We start from the raw sequence: 15,789 nt of genomic DNA on the forward strand, positions 1-15,789 counted from the left end.
CTCACTTTCAGCTTGGGGGATTTCTTCTTCATCTGAAGATGATGCATCATGCTCTGGGTTGTATTCTTCCCCATCTTCTTCTTCAGATACCTCTTCCTCTTCTAAATCATTGTTCTCTTGTTCCTCCTGGACATCTGAAAAAATCTGATCTACGACCTGTTGGGCGCTGAAACGTGCACTCATGGCTTCAGCAAAGAGAGAACTGGGGGGACTGTCATCTGCAGCACCTTTATAGTCTCTGACTGCATTCCCCATTAGTAAACAATGCTTTCAAGAAATGTTTATTTTGTCTGAAATGTTGTTTATTTTGTCTGAAGTAGTTTTTATTTTGTCTGTGAACTTGAGTCATGTGTGGGGTCGTGGAGGGGTCATGGAGGGGTCGTGGAGGGGTCATGGAGGGGTCGTGGAGGGGAGATGCTGCACATGCACAAGAACGTTTTAGTTTTGTCTGAGTTCAATCAGTAGCACACATAATCTCCATTTCTGTGTGTGTGTGTGTGTGTGTGTGTGTGTCTTTGTGGTTTTTGTGGTGTGTAAAGTATTTTATAACTGCAGGGTAAAAATTGCCCCTAAGACAATCTTTGTACCCTGGTGGTGTACAGCTTTCATGGAAATATGAACAAAGACAGTGTTTCACTTTTTCTTAGGAAAAGTAATCAAATTTCAAGTTGAAAAAAGATCATTTCGGGGGTTCTCTCTGCTGGTAATAGTGGCGTGTCATTTTTTACCCTTAAGACAACACAAGGGTTAAAGATTGTTTTATAGTTAATATGTACTTTTTGTCATTATATACAATCATTTAAAAAAAACAAAAAAATACAAAATTGACAACTAAAAAAATTACTTATGAAAAATTGTTTAGCACAATTTGTGTTTCCCGATCCAGTGTTTACTTTTTCGAAGGAGGTTTCTTGGCTCCCCCCTTAGCACCTCCTTTTGCACCTCCTCCTTTATCACCTCCTCCTTTCTCCCCTTCTCTACTCTTCTTCCCTTTTCCTTCACTTGCTTCTCCTTTCTTTCCTCCCCCTTTTTCCCCCTTTTCCCCTTTTTCTCCTTTTTTGTTAGCAGATCCCTCCTTTTCATCATCCTTTCCCTCCTTGGCACCCTTGCCCTCTTTCTTCTCCTTGGTCTTCTTTCCCCCCTTTTCACCGTCCACTTTTCCTGAGACTGTTGTCACCTCTTCTTTTTTCACCACAACTACAGCTGGAGGGAGGACAAAAGCACAAGGGGAAACAATCACTTGGAGGCCGCGACAACAACGTTTGTTATCATCAAGACCCCTTCCTGCAATAATAATATATTGCAGCAAAATATATAATCCCGGAAAAGTGGGTCATAGTGTTTTAATGAATGTGCATCTGTCTCTCTACATTCTAATGAACGTAGCCTATTTTTTCTGCTAATGAGGTTTTATAAGTGTACTGGGCTGGTTGGGAAACAAATTATGGGGATTTGAAATCGACAAATATTTGATGAATGAAAGTTTCAATCTACCAGAAGGCTGTGAAGGACTATAGGCACGCTGCCCTCCACAGGATTTCATAATCCTGGTGATTGATAATGACAAACATCACAATCTAGATGGCCTCTACTGCACAACATCAAAATAACCATGTTTGTTCTATGCAATGAGTTTTGTTTGCTCCACCTCTGAGAACAAATTGAAATGCAAGGTGAACACAAGTCAAGGAATGAGACTTTACTGCAAAGCAAATAGATCTAAAATATAGAGAAATAATTGAAAAGGTAGATGGGTATATCCCTTCCCGTAATCCAGCATATCCATACACATGTATGTGGATATCATTTTTTTCTAAGGCAAACATCATTTGGAGATAGAGGTTTACATGCAATCAGTTACAACCAAGCATTTGAAACAGCATTAAGACCGAGACTGTGTGCGTGTCTTACAACATCCCCTCCAGGCATGAGAGGACTTCTACAATGAGAAATTCAACAGCTCCCACTTCACAATCTAGAGCTGTGAGGATTTCTGCCCATGCCTCCCTTCCTCCCCTCCATGACACCCATGGTGAACCCCCAGTGTGCTAGTTCCTGCTCTAGGGAGAACCACTGCTGAGAGGGAGATGATACTGCTGCTTTTTACCACACCTTCTTAGTACAGTAGCAGGGGCAGACATCTGTAGACACTAAATAGGCCAGGCAGGCAAGGGAACCGCTTCTAGGGAAGCAGGGGTGACTGTCTTTTTACATCACCTGTCACGTTCCTGACCTGTTTTCTGTTAGTTTTGTATGTGTTAGTTGGTCAGGACGTGAGTTTGGGTGGGCAGTCTATGTTTTGTGTTTCTATGTTGGTTTAATGGGTACCTGATATGGTTCTCAATTAGAGGCAGGTGGTTTTCATCTCCTCTGATTGAGAATCATATTAAGGTAGGTGGTGTCACATTGTTTGTTTGTGGGTGGTTGTTTCCTGTGTCAGTGTTTGTTGCACCATACGGGACTGTATCGTTCGTTTGTTTTGTTTGTAGTCAGTACTTGTTCGTTCGTTCTTCGTTACGTGTAAGTTCGTAGTCCAGGTCTGTCTACTTCGTTTGTTGTTTTGTATTTTGTTCAAGAGTTTTTCGTCTTCGTCTGTTTGTTGTAAATAAATAATATGTCGAACTACAACGCTGCATTTTGGTTCAATCCCTGCTCCTCCTCTTCGGATGAAGAGGAAGAGGAACATCGTTACATCACCACTAGAGCAGTGGTTCCCAACTCCAGTCCACCAGTACCCCCAACAGCATACATTTTGGTTGTAGTCCCGGACAAGCTCACCTGATTCAACTCGTTGAGGGCTTGATGATTAGTTGACAAGTTGTCTGGGGCTACAACAAAAATGTGTGCTGTTGAGGGTATAAGACACACACAAGAACAGGAGTTGGGAAACATTGCACTAGAGAGTGTAGACATAACCCTTTTGGGTAACGCTTCACATTAAGTGTCTCATTTAATTTTGTGTTGATACTGTACCTTACATGGGTACAGGGTAGAGTAAGTACATTGTTAAATTCTGACTAGAAAATATTATCTGTAATACCCATCTGTGGAATGTGTAACACACATCATTTTAGATTCATGAACACACTCAAACGAATTACCGCCTCCTCTCACTCCAGAATTATTGCTTTAGATTTCAGATGAATGAACTACAAAATCCATCAAATTGCGCAAACAGTCAAATACAATCCACTGTGTGTACCCTGTACCCACATGTTCAGTTCCACTGTACCAGCCGATGTAATTACCGTGTAAATAGTCAAGCCACTTGATGTCAATTTTGACCACTTTCTCATCCTCCATCCCGCTGTGACGTCCCAAGGCTACGACTCCTCTCGCTGATGGTGTTATTTTCTCAATCCGAGAAGACACACACTCACACAAAACACACTCTCTGGTGGTGATGTTCAGTCCGGCGGAGGCTGAGGTGCAACATGCACGCTCACACTCCTGACCCCTCTACGCATGAGGATATCGTTTGACAACCAGAATAACCCTCAGAATTAGTATTTTATTAGGATCCCCATTAGCTACTGCTAAAGCAGCAGCTACTCTTCCTGGGGTCCACAGAAAACAAAAACATGACATAGTACAGAACATTAATAGACAAGTACACCACAAGGACGGAACTACATACATTTGAAATACAGTAAGTATACACGCTTTCACACATGCGTGGCTTCATAATCATGTTGTTCATAGACGCTACTAAATCCAAGTGGAACACACAACAACTAAAATAGAAATGCAATAACCCCTGACATGAATATGGCAACCTTGTTTCTATAGATACCGCTGCCCGTAATGGGTATCCTGGAGTGAAGTATAGACTTTTTACACCTGCATTGGGTTTCCTGGGGTAACATGTAATCTCTCTGATGACCCTATGCCTCTGTGTGGGACTGAGATGTGTAAGAAATGTGTGCGTGTGGATCTGTGACTATACATGTGTGCCTGCGTGTGCTTGTGCTTGTGCATATGTATGCGTGCCTGTCCGTCCGTCCTTCCTGCATCTCTCTTACTGTATAGAGAAAGGTGTGAGGAAGTGAGAAGGTTGCATCAGTCAGTTCTAAGTGGACCCTGTCTGACAGCATGCCTCAGGAGGCTCTTGAACCACTAGAGAACTGACACAACTCAGAGCATGACAGATCAAAGTGTGCTGGAACAATGTCTACTGTTCATTTTAATAGCTTTATCCATATGACAAAGAATTGGGGGTTGGAAGTTGCACTTCGTCCCTAGTCCTCCCCTCAGCGTTGCCTCCTGTCCGGTATTTGCTCTACCATCTCCTATGAATGTCAAATGTTCTCACAGACATTATCACTTTTATCCAGGCTGTCTGAAACAATATTGTTTTTAGGTCATGTAGGTAAAGTGGTGAGTAAAACTTCTGAGAGTGAAGTTATGTCAGTGTTCTCAGAGACACTTTGTTGTAGATTAATTATTCAGTTAAACATTGTTGTCAATGCCCAGAATGTAATCTTATTGATCAGGAGACGCAATAACCACAAGTATATAGTAATAACTGTTTCTGTTTCTAACTGAATATATTCTCAATAATATGTTGGATTATATGGCCAGGATATTTGCATACACTCTCTCCACAAATACTTGCACACAGCAGCACGTAGCTATCACGTCAGGCGTTACAGAGTTGCATATTTTAAATTGCATACTTCACTCATTACTTAATTAGTGGAAGGGGGCCCTGGTACACTTACTATTTGCTGGAAAATTCACTATCTCTTGTGGATGAATCCAGGGGTAAACAGCTGTGTGGGGTTCATGAGTCTCCACGATTATAAAGCATATCTGTTTATCCTTTTCCTTTATAAATGCCAGACACCCTCTTTCTCGCTCTCTCCACTCTCTCTCTCCCTTTCGCTCTCTCCCTTTCGCTCTCTCCCTTTCACTCTCTCTCTCAGCACATGGTTGATACTTATAAGTTCACGGCAGAGGTTTTGCTGCGGAAATAAATGCATATTAACCCCAGTATCCCCTGATGCTGCATTATAATATACAGCTGGATGTGACATTATGTACTCTTTCACATAGACTATGATTTCTCTAATGGATTAAGCTTGTCTCTGACTGACACGCTCATTATGGTAGTAATCCCAATACACAGTCAGTCCCAAAATACATTTTATCCATAATGATTGTAAAATAATAATACAGACCCCTCCTGTACTCCCTGTTCACCCATGACTGCATGGCCAGGCACGACTCCAACACATCATTAAGTTTGCCGGCGACACAACAGTGGTCACCGACAATGATGAGACAGCCTATAGGGAGGAGGTCAGAGACCTGGCCATGTGGTGCCAGAATAACAACCTCTCCCTCAACGTGATCAAGACAAAGGAGAGGATTGTGGACTACAGGAAAAGGAGGATCGAGCATGCCCCCATTCTCATTGACAGGGCTGTAGTGGAGCAGGTTGAGAGCTTAAAGTTCCTTGGTGTCCACATCACCAACAAACTATTATGGTCTAAACACACCAAGACAGTCGTGAAAAGGACACGACAAAGTCTATTCCCCCACAGGAGACTGAAAAGATTTGGCATGGGTCCTCAGATCCTCAAAATGTTCTACAGCTGCACCATCGAGAGCATCCTGGCAGGTTGCATCACTGCTTGGCAAGGCAACTTCTCGGTCTCCGACCGCAAGGCACTGCAGAGGGTGGTGCGTATGGCCCAGTACATCACTGGGGCCGAGTTTCCTGCCATCCAGGACCTCTATACCAGGCGGTGTCAGAGGAAGGCCCTAAAAATGGTCAAAGACTCCAGCCACCCTAGTCATAGACTGTTCTCTCTGCTATCGCACGGCAAGCGGTAGCTGAGCGCCAAGTCTAGGTCCAAAAGGCTTCTACCCCGTAAGACTCATGAACAGCTAATCAAATTGCTACCCAGACTATTTGCATTGCCCCCCCACTCCCCTCTTTTACGCTGCTGCTACTCTCTGATTATTATCTATGCATAGTCACTTTAATAACTCTACCTACATGTACATATTACCTCAATTACCTCAACTAACCTGTACCCCTGCACATTGACGGTGTATCGGTACCCCCTGTATATAGCCTCGCTACTGTTATTTTTACTGCTGCTCTTTAATTATTTATTTAAATGTTTTACTTATCTATTTTTTACTTAACACTTGTTTTTCTTAAAACTGCATTGTTGATTAATGGCTTGTAAGTAAGCATTTCACTGTAAGGTTTACACCTGTTGTATTCGACACGTGACAAATCAAATTGGATTTGATTTTGACTTGATATTCCAGACCTATGTATGTCCATGTAAGCCTGTGTGATACTTCAAGAGGACAGATGGCATGTACAGAAACACACCCACCTGGATCAGACAGAAAAACAGAGATAAATGACAAGTACAGTATGTCAGTGAAAACCAAACTTAGACATGGATGAACTTGACATGGTGTGCAGGCATTTTTTCCCCCATACTAAAACATGCGATTCAACTAATAATTAAGACATTGTTGGTGCAAGGTTGAGACAAAAAGCCTGTGTACCTTGTAGCTATCCAGGACCAGGGTTGGTTGTCATGGATGTTACTGTATAAGCATACATAAAAGATCATAGATATATTTATACAAAGCCAAGATTACAGATTGAGTCAGAGAAGGAGAAAGAGAGGAATGAAAAAACAACGAATGACAGCCGTAGACATGCAACATCAACGTCAGAAGCCTTAAGATTCATCTCTACTTTTTCATCATCCACATTTGCCTACCAAATAATGGACTTGCAGTTCTGTGTCCAATGTACAATCAATGTGCTATCGACAAGGATGAGTATGTCAACAAAGAGCATTTGAAGTACGTAACACATGCAACTATTACTCATCAGCAGGCAACATTCTCCACAATGTCTATGCCATTCTTTCTAGGAAGTAGCGATGCACGCTGATCTATTAAGTTAACTATTCTATTCAGCTATTCAATGCTTTTCTGTGATTTACTGAATCCTAAGCTGCATGTTCCAATGTTCCCTCTAGTGGATTGCCCTCTTTGTCAGAATATAAATAGGAATGTGGAGAGAGGGAAGGTGAGAAGAGATAAGGAAGAGGAAAAGGAGGGAGGTAAATTCAGTCTCAGGCTGAGTGAGGGGGGAAAGGAGAGAGGAGGAGGGAGGAATGTCATCCCGTCTCGGGCTGAGTGAGGGGGCCAGTGAGCTCCTCCTCCTCTCTCACCACTGGGAGCTGGCTGCTGCTGGCGCTGCGAGCCTGGACCTGCTCAGAGACCGTCGGGAGGGACGCAGTGTCCGGGAGGGCTGGAGGGACAGCATGAAGAGGAAGAGAGGGAGGAGGGGGAGGGGGGGTGGAGAGTACAAAGAGGTCAGGGAGGAAAGAGAGGGGGAGGAAAATAGGGAGGATGAAGAGAGGGAGGAGAGGGAGGTGGAAGAAGAGGAAGGAAAGGGAAGAACACAAGGAAGAGAGGATGAAAGAAAGGGTTTTGAGAGGAAGGTACAGGTCAAAGGGAAGGGATAGGGTTGGAAGATGAAAGATTGAAGGAGGAAGAAATCAAAGAGAAGGCATGAAAGTTAGAACCGTTGAAAAGGAAGAGACAGACACTGACATAGAGGCCCTATAATTAAAGATATACTGTAAAGCCAATGGATGTATAGATATCCTATATTCCTGTGGTCCTCTGTAGCTCAGTTTGTAGAGCATGGTGCTTGCAACATCAGGATAGTTGGATCGATTTCCGGGACCACCCATCTGTAAAATGTATGCACGCATGACTAACATGCTGACCACACGGCTAGCGTCGCGTGCGCAAGCGTTGCAAAATAAATTTACACATACTGTACATGTTATTCAATCATTGCACCAACACTGCTCGCGCGTGCCAACGGGCATCTGCGTTTCTAAAATAGAAGTCAGTTCTATTTGTGACATTGAACGCGGTGCAAGTCCTGCCTTTCCCATCTCCTCATTGGTTTATAGAAGCAGATACCCACGTGCCATCTCCTCATTGGTTATACCCACGTGGGTGGTTGAAAGAAGAACAGGTTGGTTGTGGTAATTCACCTTATTATGAAAGTTAGATGCCAATCGCCATATATAGTCCAAAGAAGAAAAAGCCTGGAAGGAGGAGAGATGACTAGAAACGATTCGGTTGACCGTTTTATGTGTGGATTAATTGTCGGAGTAGAGGACCTTGTGCATTTCAGGTAAAATAACAACTCAACATTTATATCCCACGACAAATTAGCTAGCAACAACAAGCTAGCTAAATAGGACAAATTAGCTAGCAACTGCAAGCTAGCTAGCTAAATTGCCATAAATGTTTAATGCTTTTCGACCTGTACCCAAATTAATATAATTGGTTCAGAGTTTGTTTTGATATTTCAACCTGTGTGTCGTGATCACATTTGGTGTGTAGGGACAAAATCAATTTGCGCATGATGCCGCACGCGCGCATCCGGTCTGGGCATGGTATAAGTCGCTTTTGACATATGTGTGTGCTAAATGGCATATATTATTTATGCACAGTGTACAAAACATTAGGAACACCTTGTTAGTATTGAGTTGCACCCCCTTTTGTCCTCAGAACAGCCTCAATTCGTCTGGGTATGGACTCTACAAGGTGTCGAAAACATTCCACTGGCCCATTTTGACTCCAATGCTTCCCACTATTGTGTCCAGTTGGCTGGATGTCCTTTGGGTGGTGGACCATTCTTGATACACACAGGAAACCCAGCAGCGTTGCAGTTCTTGACACACTCAAACTGGTACAAACTGATACATTATTTGTCTTGCCCATTCACCCTCTGAATGGCACACACAATAAACAATCCATGTCTCAATTGTCTCAAGGTCTAAATATCCTTATTTAAGAGAAAAATATATCTTAGCTCTGCATGGTTAGAATGTGATGAGCCATTAGCATAATGTGATGAAATCTGAGAGAAACATTCAAACTAATGAATACAAAAGCTGTCAGGGGCCCATTCGTGTTAAATCCGTGTCAAGCTGCTATTGATCTCCTACATTATCAAAAACCCTAGCAGGTGACATTTCATCAATAGCATATAAAATTCACCCAGCAGTTCCCTGTCTACTCTCCTTTGAAAAACTCTCTGAAATCAGAAACAGGGTAGTTCTTAGAGTAGAGTAAGTAAATAAAAGGTGCACACATCTCTAGTTGAGGTGTTTACTAATGGAAGGTAAATGTTACAAATTAAAAATAAAGTCTCACACTTTAATCTAGCCTTGCTGTGGATTTAAAAAAAGTGCTAAAGTTCATAGGAAGTTGGGAGTAGGGACTTTTGTCATAGGAGTAGGGATGTCCTAAAATGTACACCACACCTATCTCCCAGGAACTGTTGTCATAGGCAATAGGGATTTCCTAAAATGTACACTGCACCTACCTCCCAGGGACTTCTGTCATAGGCAGAAGGGATGTCCTAAAATGTACACCACACCTACGTCCTAGAGACTTTTGTCATAGGGAGTAGGGATGTCCTAAAATGTGCATCGCACTGTTGTTGAGGTAGAGAGGGTCTGAGAAGGGAATCACTTACCTCCTGGGATCTCTGTGAGCTCGTTGAGAGGAGGCACAGTCTCCAGTGTGTTGGCGTAGTCCTTAGCTGCTACTCTCTGAGCATGTCGCGCCTCAATCTCCTTCTTCGTCCTGGGGATACGGCATTTGAAGATGCAGCATAGGGTGATGACTTGCAAATGGAGAAGGTGGGCGAGAAAGAGAGAGATAAAAGATAAATGTATTTCCCATGTGGAATATTATTTGCTTGTATCTGAAGTACATATGAATATGTATTGAACTAGACACTACTGTCACAACGCTGTCACATAACAGTTTTACAGCTATTAGCATTTACAGTGAGCTACAAAAGTACTGGGACAGTGAACCATTTTCTGTTGCTTTGGCTCTGTACTCCAGAACTTTGGATTTTAAATGATACAATGTTTCATTCATTTCAGGTTAAAGTGCAACTATCAGCTTTAATTTTGAGGTATGTTCATCCCTATCGGGTGAACCGTTTGTATTTAGTCCCTTCATTTTAAGGGGCCAAAAATATTGGGATAAATTCACTTATGTGTATTAAAGTAGTCAAAAGTTAAGTATTTGGTCCCACATTCTTAGCCCGCAATGACTACATCAAGGTTGTGTCTCTACAAACTTGTTGGATGCATTTGCTGTTTGTTTTGGTTGTGTTTCAGATTATTTTGTGCCCAATAGAAATTAATGGTAAGTAATGTACTGTGCCATTTTGGAGTCACTTTTATTGTGAATAAGAATATAATATGTTTCTAAACACTTCTACATTAATGTGGATGCTACCATGTTTACGGATGATCCTGAATGAATTGTGAGTAATGATGAGTGAGAAAGTTACAGATGCACAAATATCATACCCCCCCCCCCCAAAAAATGCTAACCTCCCATGTAACTGTAATGGTGAGAGGTTAGCATGTCTTCGTGATATGATATTTGTGCGTCTAACTTTCTCACTCATCATTGTTCACGATTCATTTAGGACTATCATTTCAAATCCAAAGTTCTGGAGTAGAGAGTCAAAACAACAACAAAAAATGGTCACTGTCCCAATACTTTTGGAATTCACTGTATATTACTGTATAGTGACACTTCATTATCAGCTATTATCAGACTACTTTCCTTTTTGTTGATTCGGTCTCTGTCATGACATGGTTTAGTTATTACTGTTTAGATGTCCGATGAGTTATGACTAAAATAGAATGTCATTTTTGTCTTGTGTACTTTTGTCCTCCTCCACCCCTTATTGAACCATGCATCATGTGGTCGATAAAGCAAACATAAACCGACAATACCATGACCATTTGGAGCCCTCCCTCACAATAACCATCATGACAATTCAGCAAATGATATACATTTCCATGTATCATGCGATCTATCTGTTCTGTATGCAAACTAGTTGGACTATGCAGACAAAAAGCTGAGCTGAAGCATTGTATCTTGACTGACTGACTAATTTGTACATTCATTTTACTAATGTGATTTATATAAATGGAATTGGAAGATGGAGGTTTGATGTGAAATTGCTAGGTATTTGTAAATTTATGTAAATATTCATTTCATAAATAGTCTTGAATGTCTGGCAGATATACTACTACGACAGGTTTAGAGAAATACTTACTGACTGCTAGAATAAACATAGAGAAGATACCAATGACTTGCCATAACCGCAGTCCCCAGAATACGACTGTTTCTGAAGTGACTGGGTCTGGCTTCTTTGGGGGATCTGTCGGTAAAAGCTGTAGGGGGGGAAAAGAGACAATATTTGCATGAGTACATTATTGTGTCATCTAGACAGGTACTCTTCAAATCACTCTGCTGTTTGATAGTCTTCACGACAGATAGTTAAATGCTATTTGGACAAATACCGCAATTGATGCAAATATCAATATGATTGAGAGAATAACATTCTTCTCCTCCGCTCAGTTTCTGAAGAGACACACGGTGGCAAGACAATTGGAGGAAATACAGAAGTGTAAAATAAAAATTGGTGTCACTGTAAGGATATGGAAAACCCTGAAACAGGGAAGAAGGGCTTGGCATAAAACCCTGAAATAGAGGATTCCGTAGATAATGCGGAATGTGAAGCATGCCAGTCGGGTGTTATCACTCGTGATCTCTTAGTCCTCTGAATATGTCAGTCAACCTGACGGCACTAGTGGGGGAGTGCTACCACCTTAAGCCTAAAAAATGAACTTAAATCTGCCTCAAAAACCATCTCAACAATGGGTTGAAATAGAAAGATGACTATCTGAAAAAGAAAAAGGGAAAACAAAACAAAACAATAGCATTGAACTGAGCAAGAACATCAAACCACAAAATAGACCAATCTCTTTGAACACTAGACACTATCTCCTGTCTTGTTCCAATTTGTTATGTTATGTCGACTCTTTCACGTTTTTCATAACTTTGGCTGAAAAGCTGGTAATAAAATGCTGGAAAGCCACTGAATGCTGAGAAATACTGCAAGAACATAATGAAAACAAAATAATTGTCTCACTGAGTAAATGGCAATGATCAAGGAAAATGAATCACACATCATGGCACAAAGAGTGAAGGTAAAAAAAGGAAAGACTTGAATGAATATTGTCTACCCCACACATACAGATGTTTGATCTTAATTTGACCAGTTTTGTTGCAGGAGTAAAATTATCTTGCAGAAGGAGGATTTGATTATTCAACGAAAAAGTGAACATTTCTAACAAGGAAATTTGTTTTGATAGGCTACAGTAGGCTATAGTTTAGGTGTGAGATCAAGTGAGAGAAAGAGACTTGCAGTTTTTTTGTGAATTTATGTAAATCATGAGGCTCATTTAAATTTCCTAGGGATGATTTAAATAATACTGACTGGGGTTTCATACTGTAGGTCAAACTATTCATACACAGTACAAGACGCATTATGAAGAACCTATAAATATTAAACAACAAGACATTAATCAAGAAAGATAAGATATCAATGCTCTTAGATCTGCCTCAACGTTTGTAGTCCACATCCTTAACATCACAATTAGGCTACAATCCGAGGTTATGCTGTATTATTAAGAATCATCATTATGATGAATTCAAAGCCCTGGTGATAAGCCTTGGAGCCCCCATGCAGTCTTTTTATTTTATTTTTAAATCATCACTAATACATTTCAAATAAATCACTGTGTGTATTTATTTCATAAAATAACCTTAAAATATTTTTGTATCATTTCCTTGAGCCTGTTATTGCCATTGAAATGCTCAGTCTGATTGTGTGGGCATGTTGATACAAATGTAAATATATTTACATACACAGCCCTGATTGGCGGATAGGATTGTCTAGACTCTAGAGCAGTGGTTCCCAAACTTTTTATAGTCCCGTACCCTTCAAACGTTCAACCTCCAGCTGCGTGCCCCCTCTAGCACCAGGGTCAGCGCACTCTCAAATGTTGTTTTTTGCCATCATTATAAGCCTGCCACACACACACTATACGATACATTTATTAAACATAAGAATGAGTGTGAGGTTTTGTCACAACCCGGCTTGTGGGAAGTGACAAAGAGCTCTTGTAGGACCAGGGCAAAAATAATAATACAATAATAATCAACATTTTGCTCTTTATTTAGCCATCTTACATACAACAATTGTGAATAACTCACCACAGGTCATTTTCCACACACAGTCTGTGCTTGTATTTAGTTTTCATGCTAGTGGGGCCGAGAATCCACTCTCAAATAGGTACGTGGTTGCAAAGGGCATCAGTGTCTTAACAGCGCAATTTGCCTAGGCACAATACTCTGAGCGCAGCCCTATCCAGAAATCTGGCAGTGGCTTCTGATTAAATAACATTTTCACAGAACTGCTTGTTGCAATTTCGATGAGGCTCCATTGTTCAGATATCAGTAAATGGACTGGAGTCATGGCATGAAAGGGATAACGAATCCCTTTTTGTCACATTTGTCACATGCGCTGAATACAACAGGTGTAGTAGACCTTACAGTGAAATGCTTTCTTGCAAGCCCTTAACCAACAATGAGGTTTAAAGAAAATACCTCCAACAAAAAAAAAATACAAAAAAAGTTAGAGATAAGAATAACAAATAATTAAAGAGCAGCAGTAAATAACAATAGCGGGGCTATATACAGGGGGTACCGGTACAGAGTCAATGTGCGGGGGCACCGGTGTCGAGGTAATTGAGGTAATATGTACATGTAGGTAAAGTTATTAGAAGAGGGTGGGTGGGGGGGCAATGCAAATAGTCCGGGATGCCATTGATTAGCTGTTCAGGAGTCTTATGGCTTGGGTGTAGAAGCTGATTAGAAGCCTCTTGGACCTAGACTTGGCGCTCTGGCGCTCTGGTACCGCTTGCCGTGCGGTAGCAGAGAGAACAGTCTATGACTAGGGTGGCTGGAGTCTTTGACAATTTTGACACCGCCTGGTATAGAGGTCCTGGATGGCAAGAAGCTTGGCCCCAGTGATGTACTGGGCCGGACGCACTACCCTCTGTAGTGCCTTGCTGTCACGACTTCCACCGAAGGTGGCTCCTCTCCCTGTTCGGGCGGTGCTCGGCGGTCGTCGTCGCCGGTCTACTAGCTACCACCGATCCTTTTTCCTTTTCTTTTGGTTATGTCTGTTTTGTGTTGTCACCTGGTTTTATTTTGGTTAATTAGGGGGGGTATTTATCTCGGCATTTCCTTTGAGTTTTTGTGCGGGATTGTTTTCGTTTACTGGCAACACACAGGTGGTAAGGGCATCTAACAACACATCCGCCACACTGATCCTCAACACGGGGGACCCTCAGGGGTGCATGCTCAGTCCCCTCCTGTACTCCCTGTTCCCTCATGACTGCACGGCCAGGCACGTCTTCAACACCATCATTAAGTTTGTTGATGACACAACAGTGGTAGGCCTGATTACCAACAATGATGAGACAGCCTATAGGGAGGAGGTCAGAGACTTGGTCAGAGACAAGGACAACAAACTCTCCCTCATCGTGATCAAAACAAAGGAGATTATCATGGACTACAGGAAAAGGACGATCGAGTATGCCACCATCCTCATTGACGGGTCTGTAGGGGAGCAGGTTGACAGCTTCAAGTTCCTTGGTGTCCACATCACCAACAGGAACTTGCGAAAAGTACAAATCAATCCAAGAACAACAGCAAATGACCTTGTGAAGATACTGGAGGAAACAGGTACAAAAGTATCTATATCCACAGTAAAACGAGTCCTATATCGACATAACCTGAAAGGCCGCTCAGCAAGGAAGAAGCCACTGCTCCAAAACCACCATAAAAAAGCCAAACTACGGTTTGCAACTGCACATGGGGACAAAGATCGCACTTTTTGGAGAAATGTCCTCTGGTCTGATGAAACAAAAGTAGAACTGTTTGGCCATAATGACCATCGTTATGTTTGGAGGAATAAGGGGGAGGCTTGCAAGCCGAAGAGCACCATCCCAACCGTGAAGCACAGGGCTGGCAGCATCATGTTGGGGGGCGGGGGGGGGGGGTTTGATGCAGGAGGGTCTGGTGCACTTCACAAAATAGATGGCATCATGAGGATGGAAAATTATGTGGATATATTGAAGCAACATCAAGACATCAGTCAGGAAGTTAAAGCTTGGTCGCAATTGGGTCTTCCAAATGGACAATGACCCCAAGCATACTGCCAAGGTTTTGCCAAAGTTGTCGCAAAATGGCTTAACTTCTTTGATATAGGGGGCAGCATTTTCACTTTTGGATGAATTGCGTGCCCATAGTGAACTGCCTCCTACTCTGTCCCAGATACTAATATATGCATATTATTATTACTATTGGATATAAAACACTCTGAAGTTTCTAAAACTGTTTGAATGATGTCTGTGAGTATAACAGAACTCATATGGCAGGCAAAAACCTGAGAAAAAATCCAAACAGGAAGTGAGAATTCTGAGACTGGTCAACATTCAACTCATCGTCTATTCAATTCCCTGTAAGATATGGATCTGTTTGCACTTCCTACGCCTTCCACTAGATGTCACAGTCTGTAGAACGTGGAATGAAGCTTATGCTGTGTTGTGGGGCCGGATGAGAGGGGAATGAGTCAGTGGTCTGGCAGATTGCCAGTTCCTGGTCATGCGCTTTCCTCATGATATCGCCTTGCGTTCCATAACTTCTACAGACATGAAGGAATGCTCCGGTTGGAACGTTATTGGATATATATGATAACAACATCCTGAAGAATGATTTTCTACTTAGTTTGACCAGTTTATTCGACCTGTTATATAACTTATTGAA

The 15,789-nt window shown here is 41.9% G+C and overlaps 1 protein-coding gene across 1 annotated transcript in view; it reads right to left on the reverse strand.

Moving 5' to 3' along the window:
• Positions 1-889: 889 nt before the first annotated feature.
• Positions 890-15,789, reverse strand: part of LOC120020650 (transmembrane inner ear expressed protein-like) — a 28,727-nt gene continuing 13,827 nt past the window's right edge. Inside the window, exons 2-4 of the mRNA XM_038964356.1 lie at positions 11,165-11,282; positions 9,551-9,700; positions 890-1,203 (exon numbers count right to left, since the gene is read on the reverse strand). Of these exons, the coding sequence (XP_038820284.1) occupies positions 890-1,203; positions 9,551-9,700; positions 11,165-11,282 (582 nt within the window). The remainder of the gene's footprint in view (positions 1,204-9,550; positions 9,701-11,164; positions 11,283-15,789) is intronic.

The sequence above is a fragment of the Salvelinus namaycush genome, chromosome 25 (genome assembly GCF_016432855.1).
Source record: "Salvelinus namaycush isolate Seneca chromosome 25, SaNama_1.0, whole genome shotgun sequence".
In the NCBI taxonomy this organism is placed as follows: Eukaryota; Metazoa; Chordata; class Actinopteri; order Salmoniformes; family Salmonidae; genus Salvelinus; species Salvelinus namaycush.